This window comes from Zootoca vivipara, chromosome 9, assembly GCF_965207765.1.
Source record: "Zootoca vivipara chromosome 9, rZooViv2.hap1.1, whole genome shotgun sequence".
NCBI classification, from domain to species: domain Eukaryota; kingdom Metazoa; phylum Chordata; class Lepidosauria; order Squamata; family Lacertidae; genus Zootoca; species Zootoca vivipara.
In genome coordinates this window covers 54,909,727-54,928,265 of record NC_142592.1, presented here as the reverse complement: position 1 = coordinate 54,928,265, position 18,539 = coordinate 54,909,727, and the positions used below count along the sequence as shown (strand labels likewise).

Below are 18,539 nucleotides of genomic sequence, written 5' to 3'. Positions count from 1 at the left end.
AGGCTCTCTACAGATGCTCAATGGTAAAGAAAATGCACCTGAACCGGCACAGCAGTACATATTCACTCATCATGATTTCACATGATCCAGGGCCCCGGCACTGAAAACAGATGAGCTCTGATACAAATGAAAATCTGTATTTACGGTACTTACTTCAACATGTGGTAAGCTGCACTTGGTAGCCTGCCTACCCATTCTGCAAAGTGGGGCCCTGGACCTCTGCCCTGAAGTCCTGCCCTGACAGCACCTGTAGCTATGCACAGTTTATCATCAGGTGTGGGAAACATTTTGCCCTCTGGATGTTGCTGGACAACTTCCATCTTCCCTGGTCATTGACCATGCTTGGCAGGGCTGATGGGAGTTGTAGCTCAGCAACATTTGGGGGCCCTTTCACGGATCACTGCCTTGTCGTGGCGAAGGGGCTTGAATAGCTCAGAGAAGCTATGAGCTATGCCGTGCAGGGCCACCCAAGATGGACAGGTCATAGTGGAGAGTTTTGACTAAACGTGATCCACCTGGAGCAGGAACTGGCAAGCCACTCCAGTATCCCTGCCAAGAAAACTCCATGGACAAAGACAACAGGCAGATAGAAGTTATGACGCTGGAAGATGAGCCCCTCAGGTCGGAAGGCGTCCAACATGCTACTGAGGAAGAGCAGAGGACAAGTACAAGTAGATTCAGAGCTGATGAAGCGGCTGGGCCAAAGCCGAAAGGTCGCTCAGTTGCGGATATGCCTGGAAGTGAAAGGAAAGTCCAATGCTGTAAAGAAAAATATTGCATAGCAACCTGGAATGTAAGAACCATGAACCTTGGTAAGCTGGATGTGGTCAAAAATGAGATGGCAAGAATAAATATTGACATCCTGGGCATCAGTGAACTAATATGGACAGGAATGGGAAAATTCAGTTCGGATGACTATCATATCTACTACTGTGGGCAAGAATCCCTAAAATAAAGGGAGTGGCCCTCATAGTCAACAAAAGAGTGGCGGAAGCTGTACTGGGATACAATCTCAAAAATGACAGAATGATCTCGATACGAATCCAAGGCAGACCTTTTAACATCACAGTAATCCAAGTTTATGCACCAACTACCAGTGCTGAAGAAAGTGAAATTGACCAGTTCTATGGAGACTTACACCTTCTAGAAATGACACCAAAAAAGGATGTTCTTCTCATTACAGGGGATTGGAATGCTAAAGTAGGGAATCAAGAGATAAAAGGAATAACTGGCAAGTTTGGCCTTGGAGTTCAAAATGAAGCAGGCCAAAGGCTAATAGAGTTCTGTCAAGAGAACAAGCTGGCCATCACCAGATGGGCAGCATCGAAATCAGATTGATTATATTCTCTGCAGCCAAAGATGGAGAAGCTCTATACAGTCAGCAAAAACAAGATCTGGAGCTGACTGTGGCTCAGATCACCAGCTTCTTATAGCAAAATTCCAACTTAAACTGAAGAAAGTAGGAAAACCAATTGGGCCAGTAAGATACAATCTAAATCAAATCCCTTATGAATACACAGTGGAAGTGAGGAACAGGTTTAAGGATTTAGATTTGGTGGACAGAGTGCCTGAAGAACTATGGATGGAGGCTTGTAACATTATACAGGAGACAGCAACGAAAACCATCCCAAGGAAAAGGAAATGCAAGAAAGCAAAATGGCTGTCCAACGAGGCCTTACAAATAGCGGGGGAGAGGAGGCAAGCAAAATGCAAGGGAGATAGGGAAAGATACAGGAAACTGAATGCAGATTTCCAAAAAACTAGCAAGGAAAGACAAGAAGGCCTTCTTAAACGAGCAATGCAAAGAAATAGAGGAAAACAACAGAATGGGAAAAACCAGAGATCTGTTCAATAAAATTTGACATATGAAAGGAACATTTCGTACAAAGATGACCATAATAAAGGACAAAAGTGGAAAGTACCTAACAGAAGCAGAAGACATCAAGAAGAGGTGGCAATAATACACAGAGGAATTATACCAGAAAGATATGGCGGTCTCGTACACCCCAGGTAGTGTGGTTGCTGACCTTGAGCCAGACATCCTTGAGAGTGAAGTCAAATGGGCCTTAGAAAGCACAACCTTGATGGCAGAAAGTGAGGAGGAATTAAAGAACCTTTTAATGAGGGTGAAAGAGGAGAGTGCAAAATATGGTCTGAAGCTCAACATCAAAAAAAACTAAGATCATGGCCACTGGTCCCATCACCTCCTGGCAAATAGAAGGGGAAGAAATGGAGGCAGTGAGAGATTTTACTTTCCTGGGTTCCATGATCACTGCAGATGGTGACAGCAGTCACGAAATTAAAAGACGCCTGCTTCTTGGGAGAAAAGCAATGACAAACCTAGACAGCATCTTAAAAAGCAGAGACATCACCTTGCCTACAAAGGTCCGTATAGTTAAAGCTATGGTTTTCCCAGTGGTGATGTATGGAAGTGAGAGCTGGACCATAAAGAAGGCTGATCGCCGAAGAATTGATGCTTTTGAATTATGGTGCTGGAGGAGACTATTGAGAGTCCCATGGACTGCTGGAAAATCAAACCTATCCATTCTTCAGGAAACCAGCCCTGAGTGCTCCCTGGAAGGACAGATCGTGAAGCTGAGGCTCCAATACTTTGGCCACCTCATGAGAAGAGAAGCCTTCCTGGAAAAGACCCTGATGTTGGGAAAGATGGAGGGCACAAGGAGAAGGGGACAACAGAGGACGAGATGGTTGGACAGTGTTCTCGAAGCTACGAACATGAGTTTGACCAAACTGCGGGAGGCAGTGCAAGACAGGAGTGCCTGGCGTGCTCTAGTCCATGAGGTCACGAAGAGTCGGACACGACTAAACGACTAAACAACAGCAACAACAAACATTTGGGGGCCCCAAGTTTCCTCATGCCTGGTATAGAGCAATTGAAGCATCTTCCTTTGTGCTATTATGGCACAAGCTCAATAACTGTACAAACTTCATGGGAAGGGCTGAGAGTAGCAGGAACAGAGTGTAGGCACTTAATTTTATTAAAGCTCAACAACTTTGTGTGGATTTTCAGTTTTGGGAATATGACAACCCTACTCATTCACATTGCACCATGGCGCTTTGTGAAAGGACAGAGTTGACAGGTCCCTCTTCTCAAGAGGCTCATAATGTGAAAACAGGGAAACAACAGAGGGAAATGGAGGTAGGGATAAATATGGGAAGAATATATGTTTACTTGAATTGTGACTCCAGGGTACTGGAACTAGGGGGTTGTTCCAAAAGGTTTTGCGGCACAGGTGAGTTCTTAAGAGGGATTTGGAGGAAGTTCCTGGCATACAGAGTGGCAAGGCAGAAACTTTTTTCAGGGAGCAGGAAACCTCTGGATAAGTGAGAGTCGTTAAACTGGAAAAGTAAAGGTCACAGGCCGGGATGTCAGCTAAGAGATAAGGATTGGGTTGCATGTCTGTGGAGGGTTTTGAAGGTAAATATGAAAGGCTTGTGCCTGATCTGTGAGTGGACAGAAGAAGCCAATGTTGGGTCTGAGGGGGGTGGGCAAGGTGAAACAATGGTGGATTACAGAGCAGAATACTCCAGTAGTCTAGTGACAGATGACTAGGACATGGATCTTATAAAAAGTGGCTAATTCCAAATAGCATCTCTGCCATGCAATTCTAACACCATATTTTTGTGCTGCATTGCACATGTCATCCTAAGCTCTTATTTGCAGGCAGGCACAGCAACTTGTAAGACAAAAATCAAAAGTGAGGCTTTTGAACTAACAGCATTCAGGGCTGTAAGTCAAGTGCCCAAATCACACATGGCACCAACAGAGAGGCAAGCAAACGTACAGCAATTTTGGAATAATACAATCCTGACTCAGAATCACTCAACTGCAGTGTATGGCACATTTTTCTCATTTCCTATCTGCTTAATTGTACCTTTTTAAGTCCCACCATCTTCCCCATAGGAACCCTGCTTAGGACCCAACATTACTATTCTAGTCAAGTAATACTTGATCCAAATCTCTTGTTGTAAGTATATGGTACCTGAAATTTCACCTGGTGTGGTTAGTTTTGATTGAACACATAAAGGTCAGAAGTTTCTGTTCCCTAAATGAGTTTAGAATAACTGACTGATGGAGTCAGGTTACAGATGCAGTTATTTGCTAATGCGCCTTGCAGATTTGCTCTGTAACAAAATGGAGGATTCTTGTCATTGCCGACATTACTTCATTCATTCATTCATTCATTCATTCATTTATATAACAATTAATTGCCAAGGTGGCTTCTAAGCCGTTTACAAGTATACAACCAATTACAAAAAACCCACATAATTAAATACACAATAAAACAATTTCATCATAACATTAAAATAAACACGCAGAACCCCATCTTCATGTTGCCACAAGATGACAATCATCAGGCTGCGGTACAACTGACTAGGTACCCACTTCAGCTGCAATACTGCAGCAGTACACAAACAATATTATGACACTCAGAGAACTCCAGATGTGCTGCCAGATAGATGTCTAGTGTTTTCTGAATTGGCTGGCAGCACTTTTAGAAACATTTGAAGAGGAACTTATGTTGTACAAAAGCACAGCCTGCACAAGTGCTCTTGTATAACTTCCCCTTCAAAATGTGATAGTTAAGTACTGCCAGTTGAATACAGACGGGATTTCACATACAGCAGGTGGCATTTCTTAACATCCAAAGCCACTCTTAAATTGAACATTTGCTTAGGTCCAACTGAACCTGGACATGACATTGCTTTGGGGGATTTCTGGCATCTGGAGGTCCAGATGCTAGCTTTTTGGCTCTAGAGACAGTAGTCTTCATGGTGAACTTTGGGGAAAACCGTATGAAAATCTGACTCTGGGAAAGGAAACGCCAGCCTGGCCTCAGTCAACAGCAAGAGAAAAAAGCAATTTGAAGGGTTCTTGATTTTTCCATCCCTGCCAACAAAAACCCCAACCCACTCAGTACCAATTATTCTGGGACTTCCAAGGCAAGAAGGAAGACATTTTACCACTGGCCAAAAGGATAAGGGCCACAAGATAGTTGCATCACCTCTACCCAATCAAAAACATCAGCAAGGAAATACCAGTTCAGTCCCAACTGGATAAAAATGCTTGCTTGCAGTTTACTATGTTGTTCTGGCTTTGTCAAACTGATCTCCATTTCTGTGTTGTGATATTTTATATGGAAGTGTGGTTTCTAAATACTTAAATTAAATTAAATACCTATCCTGCTCACTCTCCTTCCCTTTTGTGTCTTGTCTTCTTAGCTTGTAAAGCCATCTGAGAGCATGGCCTGACATTCTTTTATTTTAATTGATGTGAGCTACTGTGGGAGATAGCATGGGTGTAGCCAGGATTTTTGTTAGGGGGGCAGGCTTTATGTTATGGGTGGGCAGAACCTAATTTAGTTAAGTATTTTATTGATTTTTATTTATTGAGGGGCTGCCCCTTCCTGCCCCCCTTGGCTATGCCCATGGGAGATAGTAGTTGTCAAATACAAACTCACTGAAAAATTGGGAAGTGGAAGCTGGTGCATCTCGGCATACAGGGCACAATTAGGCAGGTCTATATCTAGAACAATGATAACAGGTATTTTTCTTTTCCCCTAAATATTTAGGCCTTCTTCACATGTTATACAGCAACAAATCCAAGTTAGTCAGTTCCTGTGTACTCAAAGTTCCCAGGCAATTTTGTGTGTGTGTGAGTGTGTGTGATGCTCACATCTTGCATGTGTGCAACTGCAGGAAACACCAACATAGCACCAATGTTTTACAGAGCAATTGTAACATCTAAAGCTGCCCCCATTTGAGGTTCCCAGACACATATGCCGTGATTTTGAGATAGGTGTATGCACATGCATATGATGGCCACATTTTACATGTTTTCTGCAGCAAACAGAAACACTGCAGCAAACACTGTACAGGACAGGTGCTTCCCACAGCAACTATAGCATGTGGAACTGATCTGATTACATTAGACGTTGCAGGTGCTGCCTGCCTTACAACCATAACGACTAGACAAGAAACAGTTTTCGGTGTCAAAACATAAATGACAATGAGAAGGAAAGAAACAAATTAAGCTGCCTTACACTGTGTTACACAATTGGTCTGTTGAGTTCAGTATTATCTACTCTGATCAACAGCGGCTCTCCAAGGTGTCAGCCAGAAATAGATCTTTCCCAGCCCTGTTAACTGGGACATGCCAGGGATTGAATCTGGGACCTTCTATATACAAAGTGCATATGTACCATTGAGCTATGGTCCCTCCCCCCGAACAAAAAAACTCAAACATATAAAGCAAAACTAACACCATTATGTGCACCATGGACACCCTACAACTTATCATCTCAAGAAACTAAATTTGTCATTAGAACTTTTGGTAGTAGTGTCTGCATCTGGAGGTACTACGTGCTCCATGGGTGTTAATCCTTTCTTAGAAGTGGTTGTTATGCTATCCTGAAACACACACCATGCATTACTTCAGTAGGATTTCATCCTAATGCCACAACATGGCATAGGAACCTGGTTGAGTGTGACACTTTCACACTAACACCCTAATAATCCTCACACTAGTGCTCTGCTATTAGCTTTGGCTCCAGTGCAGAAAACTTTCCAAAGAGTTTCAGAGGATTTCTCTATTTTTAAAAACTTCCTGGATACCCAACCCAGGGATTTCTCTAAAACAAGAGGAGTGAGGAACTTCAGGCTCATAGGCCAGGCCTCTCAATCCAGTTCTTGGGATTCTGCCCAGGCCACATCACTTCCTGGCTGTTTCCTGTGCCTTCCTTAAGAGCTTTTGCCCAACTGGAATATGTGCTTGAACAGCAATAATGACTCCTGCTTGCCTGGATGAAGAGGTGTGTGTGACAATACAGAAACGATTGGCATTTGCATGGCTAGAAAGAGGTCTACCATACAAAGGTAAGAGTCACAGCCATTGCTTCACCCACTCTTGCCTCTGACCCCACCCAACACTGGCCCCTGGCCCCAGCAGCTCTAGCCTTCATTGCCAATTCATAGCATTAACCACAACACCAGACTAGGCATCAAACAGCTTATCCCACATGGCAGACTGCAGTAATAGAAACACATACTGTAGTTGCTGTATTCTCCAGGAAACAGGAGATCTAAGCAGAGAAACATTTACACTTTCCTTGAAGTAGCAGTAAAGGTTTGCCCACTAAACTCAAAAGCTACAATCAGCACAAGGAAACAAAATCTCAAGTTACAAAATGATAGGCACAGAGTCAATCAGCTGCCAAGCCTCAGCTCTTAAGTGCTGGTGGTGGATCATGAAAAAAAGGAACATTACTCCCTTTGAGAATTTTCTCAAGGTCTCTTTTGGAATCATCAGACTTGGTTCACAAGTTGCCATAGATCTCAAATGGTATGTGGGAAGATTCCAGGTCCCACTGTGATGTATTTGTTTAGGGAGAGAGAGAGAGAGAGACAGAGAGAGAGCGCAAATTGGAGGCAGATAACTGTTTAGTATTTCTTTTGCACTGTCAAGGGTTTATTTTCTCCTTTTATAAAAGGTAAACCGAGCCTAAACAAGAGTGGGAGAACAGGCTTGCCAAAATCCTCTGGGGAAGCAATCTAAGTTATATCTGCTGGAGGAAAACTGTGAGCAACCAACCATGGTCAGCCCAAAACAGGCCAGGAAATGCTGCAGCAGCAGCAGCCAGAACCACAACTTGAGCCTGACCACATATCAACCAGGGACACAGAATACCGACTGAAAGGTTTAAATTTAGACAGGTAAACAGGCAAGAAGGAAGAGTGTTGACACCTATTCGGGCTTAGCCAGACAGCCAAGATGTGTGACTCAAGTAGCAAAGACTTCAAGAGCAGTGGCAGCTGGTGGCCCCTGGGGAGTTCCCAATCCCAAAGTGTGGTCCATGGTCCACCAGTGATCCATGAGTTTCATGCAGGTGGTTCACAGAAGCAACTCTGAGGAGTGGTGGAGCTACGTGCATGTGAAAAATGTGTGTGAAGAATGAGAGGCACAGGGGCTTCTTCTTCATTCTTGGAATCTGGTCAGGACTGACCAGAAGTGATGTGGGGAGAAGGCTCTGTCTTCCTCACAGGAATACAGCTGTGGCTGGCAGCAAGATGTGGAAGGTCAAAAGAGGGGGAAAGAGGCTGACAGGGCACTTGAAAGGAGAAGGGGAAGAAGCTGAGAGAGTGAACGCAAGATGGAGTGACTCAAAAGTGGGAGCTGTTAGATAATAATAATAATAATAATAATAATAATAATAATAATAATAATAGTCAATGTCTAAAAATGGATTTGTGGTTGAAGAAGGAAGATTTTAAATAACCACAATTTAATAAATGATCAAGAAAATAGTAATGAAGATGAAGCAAGAGTAAAGGAAGAACATATCAAGGGGAAATACATCTCTAGAAAGATTTCTAAATTGCATTTTTAGCACTCCTTTTGTTTCTTATTGCATTTTATTGTGTTAGAGTTTGGATCCCATATAATTAAAAACAGTACAACCGCTAAGCAATCGGCACAAAACTCATTAAGTGGTATAGCAAGACCTTTACCAATTTGCAAGTGCTCTGGGGGGGCAGAGTGAGTGTGGAAATATCTGCTTTCCCACTGAGCTATGATCCTTCTCCAACACATTGAGGAGACACACATCTGTGGCAGCCAATCTCCTTCAGTGTCTAGTTAAGCCTAATTCACTGCTACTGGAAACAACAACATTATTATTATTTGTACCCCACCCATCTGACTGGGTTGCCCCAGCTTCCAGCATATGGCTTTCATATCAGTTGCTGTTTTTTTCTTGTCCCCCCCCCATCTTGACTGGAATAAACAGTGGCATTATTTAGCATAGAAGAAAACAGTAAGTGGCATTATAAAACAACTAAAAAGTCCCCCCCCCTATTGCCAATGGTAAGTCAGCTGTGGAAGTCCAAGCAAACAACGCATGTTGGCATCACAGAGACTCTCTGAAAGATTATATACACTTAAGGCTGATGTCTTATCATAGTTCACAGATCCTTCCCTTATTTTGAGCATAGGATCTTTCCTAACCCTGCTATCAGAGGCCTTTTATAACCGGAGATGATGAAGACAATGTGGCAAGGTCATGCTTAAAGTGTGTTATTGTACTGCAACCAATATCGTGTTGATATTTATGACATCCTAATCATAGTAGTAGTAGTAGTAGTAGTGGTGGTGGTAGTAGTATTTCATTTATTTATATTCCATTAAAGCCAAAATAGGCTTCTAAACATTTAACAAATATAAAAACCAATTACCTGTACGTACATACATACATTAAAATGTAACCATTCACAATGAAAAATCACAATATAACAATTCCATTCAAACAGCACAGTAATTAAAACAGGAGATTCAGGTCAAGAGATCAAGGGAATACCTATGTAAAACAGATGCATTTTCAATAGTCACAGAATGCCAGTATATATTGGGGGGGGGGTGTCTCTCATATTTCAGCATGCAATACATTCAATAATATTGGGGCCACCACTGAAAAAGCTCATTTCCGTGTCACAAGCCAATGGGCCATGGCAAGATTAAGATCAACCAATGGAATCTGAAAAATGTCCTTGCCAGCCAGTGGAGGGGAAGTCACTGTTTCAGGTAACCTGGTTGAGTGGTTTATGGCCTTATATGTAAATAGCAAGACCTTAAAACCAGTCACTAATAAGCAGCTAGTGGAAACCTGTTAGCATGGGTGTTCAGAAAGGGTGTTCAATATTTGATGAATGTATTATTGGATTGAAAAATATAACATTGTTCCAGTTTTAAAAGCTGGGTGCAGTTTAGTCAATTAAATAAATCTCAACTACAGTATTTCAATGGGAAAGGTTGAAGTATATACTTTAATTTGCCTGTTGACATTAATGGGAATTACAAAAGTTTAACATTGGTGGGATAGTGGCCATTGTGCCTTGTACAGTTGGAAAATACAATGTCCTGGCAACAAAAGCAGTGCATTAAGGGGAAACACAGAGATTGTGCACACAGCATGTGCAAAGCAAAGTGCAGATTTGATTTAAAAAAATATCAGTGTTTTTCACCAGAAAAATTACCATGACCTGGCTTAATATAAGACAGTACAACCTTCTGATTTTGAAAATCAGGAACTGGAATTACTGTGTATAGTAGGTGGCTTAGACCGTCTCAAACCAATGCGGGTGGAGGGGGTGTCAAAAGTGCAGAGAATACCAAAAGAAAAAAGAGGAGGAAGAGTACACAAAACCTTTAAAACTACATCACAGTTAAGGGTTAATATCACAAAATGGAAACACAGAGCAAGTCTGAAGGCAGCCAAAGGAGATGTGCTGTATAGTATTACATCTACTACCAGATGAACTAAGAAGGCAGGCACTCCTTCCTAATAGAGAGGAATCTCTTTCTGATACCCTTGGGCACAGAAGCATAAGAGATGAAGCCTGGGAACGCAGGAAATCTGGGGCTGGAGTAAGGCCAGGCTGCCTGTCCAATTCTGCCTCCTACTCTGAATTGGCACTTGGATCTCACAAAGTTTCCCTCTTCATATACTATTCCAATTTCTTCGACAGAAGAAATGAAAACCTGCTTTCATTAATTGCTGGCACATTTACTTCCATGTTCCACATACTCCCCCCCTTTTAAAATCACATTAATTTTCTCAGTACCAAATTCTTAAATTTCTCTATGTACAGCTTTGCTTTCTCTCTCTTTTTGCCACTTAGCCCCTTGGTTACTGAAAAAGAAACCCACCTTAGTTTGACATGAACTACATAAGCTGATATATATGCACAGAGCATATGTATGCACTGATGAGATATACATATGATGTTCAAAAAGGATGGCAACTGGCAGCCTGGGAGTGAGATCTGTCCCACAAAGCAACTTAGTCTAGTCCTTGGAAATGTTTATCAGAATGATTAGCCCTGTCTCCGCTGGAATGATAGACAAGTTCCTACACATATTTTCCTGGCTGAATGGAGAATTAAAATGCAACTGAGTGTACTGTATTCCCAAACCCAACAAAGGAGCCAGAAATGTATGTGCAGCCCAGTAAACAATGCTGGAATTCTGCAAATCACCTATTGAGGAGAGGGTGCAGGGGGCTGGATTCAACTCCTACTTTCCCACCCAAAAGTTGGTTGGCAGGAATTCTGCTTTTCTTTACTTTCCAGTCAGGTTATAGGTACACAGGCTCAGCCATTTCACATATAGGTTACTGGATTAGGACCCTTGATAGTATATTTAAAGTGTTGAAAGGAAGCAAGGTTATCTTTCTTTTTCCTTCACAGCCTGATATTTGAGGAGCTGTCACTTAAGCTGCAATCCTATGCATACTTACCTGAGAGAAATTAGCCCCACTAAGATTTCCCTTTTGTCCTTTATTATAGCAATGACAAACCTGGACAGCATCTTAAAAAGCAGAGACATCACCTTGCCTACAAAGGTCCGTATAGTTAAAGCTATGGTTTTCCCAGTAGTGATGTATGGAAGTGAGAGCTGGACCATAAAGAAGGCTGATCGCCGAAGAATTGATGCTTTTGAATTATGGTGCTGGAGGAGACTCTTGAGAGTCCCATGGACTGCAAGAAGATCAAACCTATCCATTCTTAAGGAAATCAGCCCTGAGTGCTCACTGGAAGGACAGATCGTGAAGCTGAGGCTCCAATACTTTGGCCACCTCATGAGAAGAGAAGAATCCTTGGAAAAGACCTTGATGTTGGGAAAGATGGAGGGCACTAGGAGAAGGGGACGACAGAGGACGAGATGGTTGGACAGTGTTCTCGAAGCTACGAACATGAGTTTGACCAAACTGCGGGAGGCAGTGGAAGACAGGAGTGCCTGGCGTGCTATGGTCCATGGGGTCACAAAGAGTCGGACACGACTAAACGACTAAACAACAACAACAACAAGATTTCCCTGCTGAATATACATTATGCAACTTGTGCTGATCACCTATTCAACCCTATTTCAAACCCCCCCCCCCAAATAAGGCTGCTCATCCAGCCACCCCCACCTGAATTGCATGGGAATCCGAACAAATGTAAAAGTTAAACAGAAAAGGTATCTATGAAAATACACACAATTCAAGAAGCTGGAGTTGGACAATGCAGAGGTGCACTTTGAATGCTCAAATGGCACACCTGCAATAGAAAGTGAAAAGGGAAGGGCAAATCCCAGGGCCAGAGAAATGTAAGATGCACACACTGCCAAATTCTTATGCTAGGAGTTATCCTAAGTCAGGCATCCCCAAACTGCGGCCCTCCAGATGTTTTGGCCTACAACTCCCATGATCCCTAGCTAAGAGGACCAGTGGTCAGGGATGATGGGAATTGTAGTCCAAAACATCTGGAGGGCCGAAGTTTGGGGATGCCTGTCCTAAGTATTATACAACCTTAATCAAACAGAAGAATATGTGGACAGGTCACAGGCTACTTGGTCTCATTTTATCCTGTCTTAAGGTACAAGTTGCACTGGGTCAGATTTGGCATGTGTGAGTATTTATTTGAATCAAAAAAATACAAAAGAGCTGGGGTTTCATTCATAAACAAGAATAAAATCTACAGACAGAACCTGTAAAAATGATGCCTGGAATCTGGATTATGTTAAACAAATGGTTGAGTACTGCACAACTATTGTGCCAAACAGCTGTACTTGTAGAAAATGTTCCATTTTTTCCATGATATTCAAAGCACTGCTGTATGATTCCACAGAACACATCACACCAGACCATGTCACTGCCACACATCCACTGCTTAGAGGTAAAAGTAATTTTACAAGTATTTAAACTGCAGTATGGATATTTTAAAAGCCCAAATTTGGAATAGTTAATTCATTTCAGTAGTTTGCACTGTTTTTGGTTGAAACCAGTGGATTTCCAGAACGCATCCCACAACCAAGGCAGCTCCATACCTTTTTTTACGTAACTGGCTTTGCAACACTCCAATACACAGAGGCCAGGATAGGTGTCTGGAAGGGAGCTGGAGAACACAACTAGACAAAGGTACCCACAGGCAGAACAGGATCTCAGAAGTTTTCCTAAAGGAATGGAGTTTTCCCCTTGCTGTAGAAGTCACCACCTGACTTTGTCTTCTACCATTCACAGTGCACCTCTCTGAAACTAGAAGACTCCACACCTCCCATCTTCTATAATTGCTGGTCATCTAGACTTTACATAACCACCAAGGAAACACCCTCAACAGATGTAAAAAGTTCTCCTCACCAAACACACTGGCCTGCCATCAACTATAGGAGAACAAAACAGACTGCAGGCCAGGAGCATTGAAGATGCAAAAGACTAGGACTAGACACAAATGCTAGATAAATAATAGTGTGGCAACTTAAAGGGGTTTAGGCCAAGTTGTCTGTGAAATGGTAAAGCAGTGTGTTTTCTGGACTTGCACCATTATAGGTTGCAGTTCTGGCCTCATAGGATTAAACCCTCCTCCATATAAAAAATCCACACAGCAAGAAAAAGGTCTGGTGGAAGGGTTCTACCTCAACTGGTCTCCTACGGTATGTGCAGAGAGCTATTTTTGTATAGAGGAGCAGAGAACTTGCAGTCCAAACTGGAACAGCATAAACACAGGTTTGTCACCTAATTGAGTACTAGGTTCAACTGGTTTATTGTTGGGTGAGCTTTTTGTAGGCAAAAGTATACATAGTTCAGGAGCATAAGTGGGAGAGGTATGAAGACCCTAATATCGTGTACTACCTCAATAACTTCAATAACAAATCAAGGCTACTTGTTATTCCTATTTAGGAAAGTTGGTTCCACCTGCAGCACATAGTTACATTCCTACATGGAGTGTTAACCACATGATTTATAATTAGGTCAATTAGTTAAGAATACAAATACACGTGTCTAGTCAGATTATAGATATAAAATACACACACGTGTGTACATGTATGTATGTATGTGCTATATCTATATCTATCTATCTATCTATCATCTACGAGAGTAGGTGTTAATATGTTTGCATTATGTCTCTGTGTGAAATAAGAAGCTGTGTAAGTACAAGTGTGGCAAAAAAGAACAGCAGTATGTTGGGAGTATGAGAACTTGCATTGCTAAGTCAAATGTACCATAGTCTGACCTTCTAAAAGCCACCTAGAGAATGTAAATTTAATAAACAATAATAGTATCACTTGAACATAATAATGGTAAATACAGGACAATAATAGAGGTACCTGTATATATTGAACCCCAGTCTGATTTACGGTCAACATCCACTTAGCTTTGTGTGGTTGAGTTACTGTGGTACACATTACATGTGGCTAGCACTACAAACAGATGCATTTCCCCTTTGCAACACAATGGATTAGGGCCAAACTACGCATGATGCAGGATAACTGTGACTGGAACGCCCAGCATATTTCTTAAAGTTCAAAAACAGCTGTGAGTACAATGGAAAGGCTAGGTTGTGGTAGTGGAACTGGGGAAAAGAGGGTGTTTAACCTTTCCCCTTGTGCCATTTTCCTGATCAAAAGATCCCATCCTGAATCAATTTCCTCACTTCTGGCTGCTCTTTTAAGCTCTTTTTAAGCTTTTAAGCTCTAAAAAGAGGCAGGACTCCAGATCTTGTTAAAACTTGATGAGCTAAAGTTGGCTTCAAGAACAGTGTTATCAGCCCTGGCTTCATGTGGCCACTACCTGTTAACAAATAGAACTGTCTTCAACAGAGGCAACTGAGACATTGAATTGTAGAGTTGAAAGAGACCCTGAGGGTCATCTAGCCCCACCCCCTGCAATCCAGGAATCTCAACTAAAGCATCCATGACAGATGGCCATCCAACATCTGCTTAAAAACCTCCTTGGAAGGTGAGTCCACTACCTTCCAAGGGAGTCTGTTCCACTGTCGAACATCTCTTACCGCCAAAGCTCCTCCTGATGTTCAGTCACAATCTCCTTTCTTGTAATTTGAAGCCATTGGTTTGGGTCCTAGCCTCTGAACGAGCTTGCTCCATCTTCCAGCCCTTCTGATTTTAGAATATAGCCATATCCCCTCTTCTCCAGGCTAAACATCCCCAGGTCCCTCAACAGTTCCTCATAAGGCTTGGTTCCCAGTCCCTGTAACACTTTGGTCAGCCTCACTCTCCTCTGCACACATTCCAGCTTGTTAATATTTCTGAAATTGTGGTGCTCATACCTGGACACAATATTCCAGGTGGAGTCTGACCAAGGCAGAATAGAACCCCACAGCTGGCAGGAGTTCTCCAAGGCCTCACACAGAGAACTCTCTCAGTCATGTCACCCAAGAACCTTTTAACCCAGACATGCCAGGGGGTCACCATACATTTAAAGAAAACAGTAAATTGCTTGGTGAGATCTGAGCAAAGGCTCATCTAGTCCACACAGATACCTCTCATACACCCACAAACAGGGCACGAAGACAAGCATAATCTGTCATCAAATGCATCCAGCAGCTGGTTCAGCAGCTGTTTTGGACCATGACTCCCATCTGCCCCTTTGCAGTCCAAAACATCTAGAAGACACCAGGTTGCCAAAGGCTTAAGAGCTGAACTCCGCCTCTGAGATTTCATTACAAACACATTGAGAGCCTCACTTTCCAAGGTTATCTTGCCAATAACAGGCCTTAAAGTACAGGTGATGAGAGAACAGTAATTTAAAGAGAGACTTAAAAGCACCTTCCTTCCACAGTGTCTTCAGAGGATCAGTGCCGCAAGCATCCCTTACAGGATCTGAAGAAAACAGCAGCTGCCCTCCCGAGGTTGCAAGCAGCTCCTACCTACCCATGAGGCACTCAGTTTCCACCTCGTTAAAAGTACTGTAAAGTGCTCAGCGACCACCCAAAGTGCCCTGCATTGGAATGTGGCTGTGCTGGGCAAACTGTTCACCCTGGAGTCTGGGGCTCCACCAGACAGGCTTAAGGGATGCCCCAGCAGCAGCAGAGTAATCTGAGAGCTCACTCAGCTATCCTCTACCTGACAGGATGGCAAAGCACCAGTAAATATACCAGGGGAAAGACTGCTGGAGGCTGTAAAACAAGGTAAGAGAAAGTTGGTTTTCCTTTGGTGGATGAATACTCCAAAGGCTGTGAGTGAAGAGAAGGGATATTTTCCTCACTCTCAACATTGCATTGCAATCCGATTTGTTTTCTTGCTTGGAAGTCCTCCCCATCCACCAGCAATCCCTGAAACAGGTCAACAAAAGCAGGATTTGGAGACTGCTCTTGTGTAAGTTTCCTACAGACTTGAGACTGCAATCCTAGTCACCCCAGGAGTAGACAGGGTTAAGATAGCACTGTATACCCCCCTGAGTTCAGTGGAGCTACTCTCAAGGGGAAATGTTGCCTTAAAAGAATAGATGTTGCTGGAGCTAAAAGAATAGATGTTGCTGGAGCTCAAACCTGCCAGTGTGTCAGGCAGATGCATCCTCCCTCTTGCAAAATTCCCCCCTAGTTTAGTAGGTGGGGATTCTGTCACCCTCCATAAGGATGCTGGACTGCAGCTGCCAATAATCATTCCTGATCATTGGCTACGCTGGCTGGAGGGGCACAGGTTACCCACCCTTGTTCGAGCAAGTCTCACCAATGTAGCGACCAGCCCTCGGCAACAGAAGCGCGCTGTGCCAGCTCGCCAAGACGCTCTTTCCCCGCTACAACTCGTTCATGCTAAAAAAAAAAAAGTGAACTCTCCTCCTCCGCTTGAAGCAGGGCTAAAATCCGGCCCGGGCCGAGACACCAACCAGTACGAGCTTTTCAACGCGTCTCCGCAGGAGTTAAGTCCCGCCGAGTCCAATGGGACCCCTGGCCAGCGCGCCAAGAGCCACAGCGAGCGCAAAGCCCGCCCTCCGCCACAAACCCGCTCCTTGTCCGGCTGCGGCAGCGAGGCGCTTCACCCCGGTCGGGGCCCAGGGGAGCCGGGACACGTGTTTGCGTCTCTGCAGGGGCAAGAACGCGTGAAGGCGGGTTCTGAGGGAGAGGGAGCTTTGTTTCAGCTAAAAATAGCAAGGCGCGCACACTTCCCTCCCCACAACTCCCAGTTAGGGAGGTCAGGCGCCCGGGCTCTTCGGACGGGGCTCCTTCTTTCTTCCCCCCAGCGCCCCGGCGGTGACAAGAGCGCCTGCCCGGGCCCTCCGGCGCTCGCCCTGCGAGGGGCGCCCCCTACCTGCATCTCTGCGCTTTCCAACCCCGCGACGTCGACAGCTGCGGCAAGTTTGCCTCTCCGTGTGTGCGAGTGTGTGTTCTCGCCCCGCTCGAGTTAGTCCCGGCGCGCTGCGCAGGCAGCAGGTGAGTCGCCCTTTGCAGCGCGGGGCCAGGCAAGGTCAGCTCCGGGGCCACCGGGGACGAGCCCCCGCGCTCCTCTCCAACGGGCAGGATGCACCCCTCTCCGCTCGCGCGCTTCTGGCTGGCCGGCTGCAGCAGCAACAGGGGCAATAGGCATCCACCGTCGCCGAAGCTCCCTCCCTTCTGCCCGCGGCGGCTGGCTGGCTAACGCTCTCGCTTTCTTTCGGGCTGCTGCTGCAGAAGGAATTTTGCACCAGACAACTTTTAGGCCGGGAGGAGTTTTGACTACAGCGGCGACAGTAGCAGCAGCAAGACGGCGCCGACCGTAGTGCAAAGGGTCGGAGCAAGGCGAGTCGAACCGATCCCGGGGGCTCAGGCAGCAACCTCCGCCCCGCCTCCCCCCACGCCCCGCGCCCGCCTCTCCCTCCCAAGCACCCCCCTCCTACCCGCCCCGCGCGGCAGCGGCGCCGGCGATGGGCACCACCCCGGGTCAATCCTCCTCAACCCCCCTCGCGACATACACCGTGGATATAGCCCTCGCTGCCATCCTGTCTCTTCCAAACGCAGCCCGAGAGTCACCCCTCCTCGCCACTTTAGATTGCCACCATTCTAGCTGGCGTGGCGACACTGCTGTCCCGAGAAGAACTTCATAGACATAGACCTTCCTTTTCATTAAAGCCCCCTGACCCCTTCGCTCTCCCCAGTCTTCCCTACTAATCTCCTCTCTCATCCTCTCCTTCCGTGGAACACCCCCTCTTCCTTCTGCCTCATTCCCCTCTCTCCAAGATTCCACTTGTCCCTTCCACTAACATACCATCCAATCCATCACCAGGACACATCTCACCCCCACCCCGCACCCCCATATGAGTCCCTTGATGCAGACACATGCTAAAAGTTGACACTTCAGTGCCTTTCACCCCTTGTTCCTCCCTGCTCAGCTGCTTCAGAGGAGCAAAAGGCAGATGACCTGCTCTTTCACTGCCCATGCAAATACACACTGCTGTAGAGCTTTGCAGTGCCTTCAACTCCATTGGAAAAGCAGTCTGCAGTCCAACATTATTCACTTCACAGGAATAATATACAGGCTCTTAAAAACTGACTTGGGAGGCTTCAACTGTTTCAGGAACAGGGAATCCATGATCTGGGATGGGATGAGATGGGAGTGGAAGAATGGGGCTCTAACAGGTGGTGACAATGCTTTTGTGGCACCATAAAGGAGGCAAGAAAAAAGAAACACCATAGTACAGCTGCATCAACACAACTGGACACCTTCATCTGCCCCAGCTGCAACAAAACATGTCTTTCTCATATCTGTTTCT

The 18,539-nt window shown here is 44.7% G+C and overlaps 1 protein-coding gene across 2 annotated transcripts in view; it reads right to left on the bottom strand.

Moving 5' to 3' along the window:
• Window positions 1-17,636, bottom strand: part of WNT5B (Wnt family member 5B) — a 107,629-nt gene extending 89,993 nt beyond the window's left edge. The window contains exon 1 of one of the 2 annotated variants that reach the window (XM_035127460.3): window positions 17,102-17,636. In XM_035127460.3, the coding sequence (XP_034983351.1) occupies window positions 17,102-17,107 (6 nt within the window). In that variant the 5' untranslated portion in view covers window positions 17,108-17,636. Of the gene's footprint in view, window positions 1-16,522; window positions 16,631-17,101 lie in introns of those variants that run through there. The other variant, XM_088676807.1, reaches the window with a different exon arrangement.
• Window positions 17,637-18,539: the final 903 nt, after the last annotated feature.